We start from the raw sequence: 7,320 nt of genomic DNA on the forward strand, positions 1-7,320 counted from the left end.
AGATCTGATGAAAGAAGAGCATCTCAGTGGGACTCATTGTTCCTTGCAAGAGAAGACCAGAGCACTAGCATTAATAGCTGCAATGCAAATGAGTTCTGGGCTGCTCCAGCAGGAGTGATGCTGCTGCTTTTAATGTCCTCAGACTGCCTGTTCCTGTCCTTAAGTGTGATTTCTCTTGAGATAGCAAAGACTTCTTAGCTCATCTCTTCTCATGCCTGTATGGGATAGTATCCTAGTAGCAAAGCATTACCTTTCCTAGTGTTCAGATAATTTCCAGTTACATCTCTCCTGTCCCTTCACTTGTGAGATTCTTCCACGTGCTGATCTGTCTCTTTCCTAGGGCAACTCTTGTTATGTCAGGCATAAACGTCTTGTTTCTCAAATTCTTCTAGTCAAAGCTCTTTATAAAGTTAAATCAGTAATTTCTTCCTTTAGTACTTGCACCTTTGAAATTCTTGTTCAACTGTCCGGTTTCCCCACTGAGCTTTTTTTCAGGCAAGCTGTGTAAATGTTCAGCTGTTTCAATCTTTTCTTCCCAAGCTGATCTCCTCAAGTCTTTAGAAGGGGACACAGAATGAAGAGCAGCATCGCAAACGTAATGAAAGCACGAATAGTAGTGTTTGTGCTCTTTCCAGTGTATCTAGGCTGAAATCATACTGACTTCTGATAATTTGCTTGGACCTCTCTGCATTAATACTTTTGAATCATTTCACATCTCCCCTAATGCCTCCCTCCTTGGATGATATTAGTTTGCCTTCTCAAAAGTAGGGCTGATATTATTTTTCTGCCCTGGTTCTGATCGCTTTGCCTTATTTGTGTCCTGACTTCTGTTCAACTTCTCCCAAATTAGCCCTGTCTGTGAATTTCATTACAGTGCTATTTACTTCCTCTTCTAGCTCTCACGAAAGATGAAAACAGCTTTAAACCTTTGATGTTTATGCATCATCCAACAGTCAATTTGAAAATTGTTTTCTTATTTTACATGAATCCTATATTTGATGCGGTCTTTAAGCCTTTAAGTAGGTTGGCAAAGAGGGAACAGTATTTTCTTCATTCCTGCCTTGGAAGGTAAGACTGCCATTTTTTGCCCGCCCCCCCCCCCCCCCCGCCCCAGGTGATGATCTGCCTGTGAAGCCCAAGAAGGAATGGATTCATATGGACAATGTGGAGTTTGAGAAGCTGGAATGGATGAAAGATTTGCCCTCACCCCGGCAGAAGAAAACAAAAAAGGTTTGAAAGCAGAAACTGATATTTTTCATGTTTGTGTCTGGATCATGCTTCTCAAGCAGTAACAGTTTTGAAGGCTTCAAAAACTAGTCCTCGGGTTACTCATTCTGTAAGATTTCATCAGGCTGAGACATTCCCCAGTGTCTTCCACAGGGTGGGATGATATGTGGTCAATTCAGTCTGTAGTGCTCAATAGAGTTAGGAAGTGAGAGTCTAGCAACTGTAACCTGGGATGAAACAGGTCTGAAAGCTAAGAAAAAAAGGAGAGGGGAGTAAATTTTTTGAAGAATTTGAGGCCTGACCTGGGGAGTTCTTGAACTGTCACCTTCCAGCAGTTGATGTAAGAAGTGGTATTTTAAGTGGTGAATGGAGTGGAAAGCAATAGAAATAATATTTTTCTCCCTCCACCCTTCTATTGTAGGGAATGCAAGCTCGATTCAGTTTAAAAGGAGAATTAATTCCTGCAGATGCTGATTTACCGACACATCTAGGCCTGCATCACCATGGAGAAGAGGCAGAGGTAGGTGTAATGTAGTCGAAAGGGCACGCCCATTTCAGTTTTCTGTGTTTGATTTGGCAGATTCCTTTTGTGTCAAGGCTTTTTAGTGACAAAAACCTTAGGAAAGTGCGGATGGATGATTTTCTTTTGAAACAAGCTTCTGAAGAGAAGTTTGGTCTGCATGCATTAACTGCTTTGCTTTCAGAAAAGTCCATTAATGATTTTTCTCTTTAATGCCGTTAAGGATCTGTGGTGTTGGAAAAAAGTGCACATACATCCTGTTCTTAAGAAGTCAGTTTTCTCCTGTCACATCAATGATTAGAATCTCTTTTGCAATTGCCACAAAGCAGCAATCAACATTGCATTGCAGTTTATCTCCCGTTATGCAGTATTGTACAGTTAATCTTATTTTAAGGGGCCTATTTTTACCTATACCTGAGTTTTTTGTTGAGTTGTTTTTTTTTCCCGCTCCTGTTTAGAGGGCTGGTTATTCTCTCCAAGAGCTCTTTCATTTGTCTCGCAGCCAAGTTATTCAACAGAGGACACTGGCTCTACAGGTCTTGGGTCGTATTGTTCAAAAGGTAAGTAAGTCACTTTCCATGGAATTCCTCCCCATAATTCAAGTTTCTGGTGGATCAGGGCCCAGATTCTCTGGTACTAGTTTTTTGCTTTCTACTATTCAATGAAGGTGAGCAAAATCACCAGCAGGGCATTCTTTTTCACTGAGGATCTCCTTTCTGTTAGAAAAGTTAAGTGTTGGGATATAACAAACTGAGTTTCAGATTTCTCCGGAGGGAGATGCTTCCAAGTGTTGTTCAGCAGCAGTGCTGCAACTTCAGTTCTGTTGTTGCTTTGAACACAAGCTATTTCTTTGGTGTTACTTTTGTGACAAAGCTGTCCCTGGCAATGACCCTTTCACTCCTGTTGTCTGAGCCAGCTTCATGATATGCTTGTTCTGTAGGAGGTGTGAATGAACCAGCCTACTCGTAGAGCAATGTGCCAGTAGCATAAAGCAAAATGAATATTTACTTCTGTGCACATTTCTGCCTCACTCTTAAGGGAAGTGCTAACCTTCCCTCCAACAGCAGTGGAGGCAGAAGAAGAAGAAACAGTGTGGTTTTGAGAACGATGGGGCAGAACAGGGTGAAGTCAGAAGATGGGTCCAGACTTCAGAAAGAAAGGTTTCCTGCATTAAGGAACTGGAGTTGCGTGCCTCTGTAGAACGAAAGGAGGAGAAAATAAAGGAAAAAAACCTGCACACAGTTTAGCTGGTTTACAGTAGAAATGGGAGGAGGCAGACACACAGAATGTTGAGATGTACCCAGTTGAGCTTTAACACTGGCTCTGTGTGGCATACATTTCAGGCCAGGGCTGGAGACTTTGCTTCCTCCTTGAAGGGCAGCATTCTGCGTCTGCTGCTTGATGCTGGATTTCTCTTCTTGCTGCGCTTCTCGCTGGATGATGCAGTGGATAATGTCATGGCAGCATCTGTTGGTGCTCTTCGGGCTCTGCTGGTGTCACTCGATGATGAGGTGAGACAATCATTAAGTGCCTGGGTTTGATTTCATGCTGAGCTGTTTACAGGAATCAGAATGAGAAGATATGGTAAGTAGCTTGAACAAAGGCTTGCTGGATGGGTTAGCTTAATGGTCAATAGAATGCCATTGCTGTGCTCTTGGAACAGACGAGAGTGTGTTATCCCAGTTTGAGAGATTCGGATATCTTTTCTCCTGTTTGAATTAGTTCTGCTCCGTGATTAAATTCAGTGCAGGCTGCTGAGGTTCTCTTCCTTTTGACGTCTTTACAATCTAGATCAGGCCACTACTAATATATGTGTACAACTTAGTTTTTTTAATATGGCCTCTTATGTTGTTGGCTTCTTGCTTTGTAGTTTTCCTGCTTCCAAACAGGTTAAATATTCTCCCTGCTTTCCCTTATGCCTCATAATGATGCTGTTTTCTTTTTCTTTCATTGTCCATTTTCTGCTGTTCTCAAATGCTTTTCTTACACTGATAAATACCTCATTTCACTTTCTCATGTGTCTATTCTCCCTGATGCCTTTTTTCCTGTTAGAAGGTTGAAACTTCTTTTGGGTGTTCAGAGATACTAGAGAGCCCTGAGCGGCAAGATTAAGATGTCTTCCTGATTGGACAGAAGCAGCCCATTATAGGCAAAGCATGCTGTGGGCTGTTTCAAATTCCTTCCATGAGAGCTGCTCCTGTGTCAGACTGCAAAGGGGCTGGTGATACAGAAGAGTGGGTAGATCTCAAGAAGCCCCCTGCAACTTCTCCCAGGCCTTTATAGCTCTCCCTAGTGGCAAGGCAAGAGAAATGAAGGACTGGGTAGCTTTCTCCACATCTTGCTCCTTTTCTAAGCTATGAGCGTAATGGTGTTCTGCTAGATGAGTCCTGCCCACCCATGGTAGGTAATTAATGCTATGGATCAGCTTCTTGATGTGCTTTTCTTTCTTCTGGTATTATAACTGTCTGCGATGCTCTGATTCCCTGATCAAAGCTTGTGGCGTGATGTCTTGTATAAGCGGGGATTGCTGACTCTCTCGATGCCAAAAGCAGCACTGGGAGTGCTGTGTCAGTATATTTTTCTCATTTGGAGACTCCTTCCTAGAGTCTCATGCTGCTGAGTTTCAAAAGGTCTCTGAGGAAGGGACAGGGCTGGAAGTCTGGTCTTTTGCTCCAGGATTTGGAAGATGAAACAGGATTTATCCCCACTATAAACACAGAAGATCAACACACATAAAAATCACGCTGTCTGAAGGTTTTGTTCATTCATCGATGGCTGTGGGAAGGAAGGAAGCACCTTTCTTCTGTTTCCTTTGAAGACCCAGATACTCTGTCTTGTGCTTTTCCGATGGAAGGAAGGCTATAGTCCCAAACTCTGTATTCCAGATGGACTCATAGCTTCGTCCCCTAAAGTCAGGCCTCTTCAGACCATGTAATTCACTCACTTGCCAACTTTGTTTAATATTGCTTTTTTAATTTTTTTTTTAATATCTGATAATAACTTGCGTTTCCTTGGCACTTCCATTTGAATATTTTCAAAACAGCTCAGGGTTTAGTTGAAGTCTACCACTTCTTTTCTGACGAATGTGGTAGTTATTTCTGGTTGCCAGTTCAGGAAATGGAAATTTAAAGCAGTTATTAAGTAGCGCAAACATTCAATTTGACTGTCTTTTATATTCTAAAACATTTTGGGAGAAGTAGATCTGCTATGGGAGCAATCCCCTCTCTGAAGAGTTGAAAGCTCACTTATTGCAGTGTTGCCCTAGAACTTGAGAGTATCTGACACTGTCATTAGCTGTGAACAAAAAAGGGTTTTTTTTATTTGCTGAAGCTGAGGAGTTTTCAAACAAAAGCCAAACAAACATGAAAAAATACACCAGGCAGTCTTTATTTTAACATACCAATTTTTACATGACCATTCTGTATTATTTATGACCTAAGTTCCACATAGATCCAGAAATGGGAATAGAGCCAATAAATGCCAAATTCCAGTTTAAGTTCTAGAGCCTTGGTGGTTTATTTATTTAGTTTTATCTTAAATGTTTTCCAGTTAAGCTGCATTTCTGTTACCTGTGTGGTGAATTTAATTCACCACACTGTAATTGCTTTTCATGGTTTTCCAAGTGTGTGTGGGTCATACGTTAAAATCACTTCCCTGAAAAAGCATTGCGTTCTACTTGTACATGTTTAGAATACCCTTTATTGTGTTCCTGTTTTCCTGGGGTTAGGTAGGAATCAATAAAGCATTCCGTAATCAAAAGCATACTTGAAATTTTTTTGTCTTCCATGATTATTTTGTGAAAATTTTATTTCATGTGCTTTTACTCTCATAGAAATATCTTGATTGGACTTTCTCGTGGTACCAAGGGATGGCTGCATTCCCCTTTGTCCCCAGCAATGAGGAGGAAGAAGAGGAGGAAGAGGAAGAATTAAATGGAACAGAGAAGTCTCAAGATAAAAAACTAAAGGATGAAAACAAGCCAGATCCAGATGTGGCCCGATATGATGTTGTAAAGGTAAGCACAGAGTTAGACCTGAAATCTTTTTAGGAGAATAGGCTCTGCACAGTGGCTATGTGTGCTGTTGAAATGTCTATCCTCCTGTGTATGCTATGAAGAACATTCTGAACAAGAATTAGAACTCTTCCCTGGCTTGTTGGATGTTATGTTTCTGTCATATATTACCAGGAAAGTTATTTTATTGATCTCTAAAAATGTTGAGGCTTGACCTGTGTGATTTCAGTACCGTTAAGTATCTCTAACTTCCTCTAGGGAAATTGGCAACAAGAACACTGATGACCTTGTAAGACTCACTGAAAGACTGCATAGAGACATGGTTCTCAAGCTCACTTACTTGAGCTACAAGTGAAAAGGTTCCAGCCACTATTAAAGTGTCTGTATGCACTTTTGTGAAGTTAAACATGAGCATTACAGCTAGGTAGTTCAGAACTAGTTAGATTTATACAATGACACTCTTTGTATTTGACATAAAGTGGCTACCTAGCATTTCCCCAATTTCATTCTTCGTATTTGCATTTCTCAGGTAAAGAGTTAGAGCATTTGGAAGGAATTCCTCACATATTTAAGCCTAATCCCACATTCCTGATAGGAGATCTAAAAATAGCAATCTTTGTTATCTGAAACCCAACCTTTGTGAAGCTGATGCAACTCTCTTGCGTGCTGCAATCATTAAAACCTGTGATCACATCACTTAGCCCATGTACTTGGGCCTGTGTTCAAATGGCACGTGGTTCAAAGCTTTACTGGGCAAATGAATTACTGTACTTTGGCATCTGGTCTCATTTAGAGGCTTCATGATTTCAGATGTATTCAGCGTCTACTAGGTGACGCTGTTTAAAAAGCTTAACAAAAGAGTTGTAGATAGAAGAGATGAGATCAGTTTGTGATTCTGAAAATAGTTGTGTGGTTCAGCATAATGGATTTTAACTTGTTCCAAGTGGCCTGAACTCAGAAAATATTTGGGATAAACTTTTCCACTGTTCCACCTACTTGTTGGCTGTTACAACCCAATTACTCCACACAGTTGGAAAAGAAGTATTTAAACTAGCATCTGAGCTCAGTCAGGCCTAGAACTACAACCTTGCTTGGCCACAACTTTTAAAAAGTGTCGGTACTTATGAACTTGGGTGTTGTGGAGTTGCCTTTTCCCAGAACTAGGAATGCATAATGCTGTCACTTAAACTGAAGATTTGTTTCCTAGCACCACCACTGATCGCGGTCTTATGCTCTGAACCGTAAAATAAAAATCACATAATCTCTCTGCATCTCTCTTCTCTAGTGCAAAATAGGAATTGGTGTCTGTTCTCTGCTTCTGTCAGCTTTATCTGACGTAACAGGTACTATCAGACAGAGTGCTGCATTAGGTAGAGGTGGTGTCTAGCCAAAATGATTCAAGGAGCATGAGAACCCTTTTCAGCCACATTAGGTTTTAGTAGTCCTTTATAGGGAAAGTTGTTTTCCTATTCCCTGTTACTTACAGTTTCATATTCTGGAAAACACAAGTATCCAAACCCCACTAGTGGTCTGATTCAGAACAGAAGTTCAGTCATTCCTG

General features: G+C 40.9%; 1 protein-coding gene across 1 annotated transcript in view; it reads left to right on the forward strand.

Annotated features, from left to right (window-relative positions):
* RPAP1 (RNA polymerase II associated protein 1) overlaps nucleotides 1–7,320 on the forward strand; it is a 38,140-nt gene that overhangs the window by 11,472 nt on the left and 19,348 nt on the right. The window contains exons 7-11 of the mRNA XM_009319221.1: nucleotides 1,115–1,230; nucleotides 1,649–1,747; nucleotides 2,206–2,307; nucleotides 3,091–3,258; nucleotides 5,580–5,762. Of these exons, the coding sequence (XP_009317496.1) occupies nucleotides 1,115–1,230; nucleotides 1,649–1,747; nucleotides 2,206–2,307; nucleotides 3,091–3,258; nucleotides 5,580–5,762 (668 nt within the window). The remainder of the gene's footprint in view (nucleotides 1–1,114; nucleotides 1,231–1,648; nucleotides 1,748–2,205; nucleotides 2,308–3,090; nucleotides 3,259–5,579; nucleotides 5,763–7,320) is intronic.

The sequence above is a fragment of the Pygoscelis adeliae genome, unplaced genomic scaffold (genome assembly GCF_000699105.1).
Source record: "Pygoscelis adeliae isolate BGI_AS28 unplaced genomic scaffold, ASM69910v1 Scaffold22, whole genome shotgun sequence".
Classification (NCBI taxonomy): domain Eukaryota; kingdom Metazoa; phylum Chordata; class Aves; order Sphenisciformes; family Spheniscidae; genus Pygoscelis; species Pygoscelis adeliae.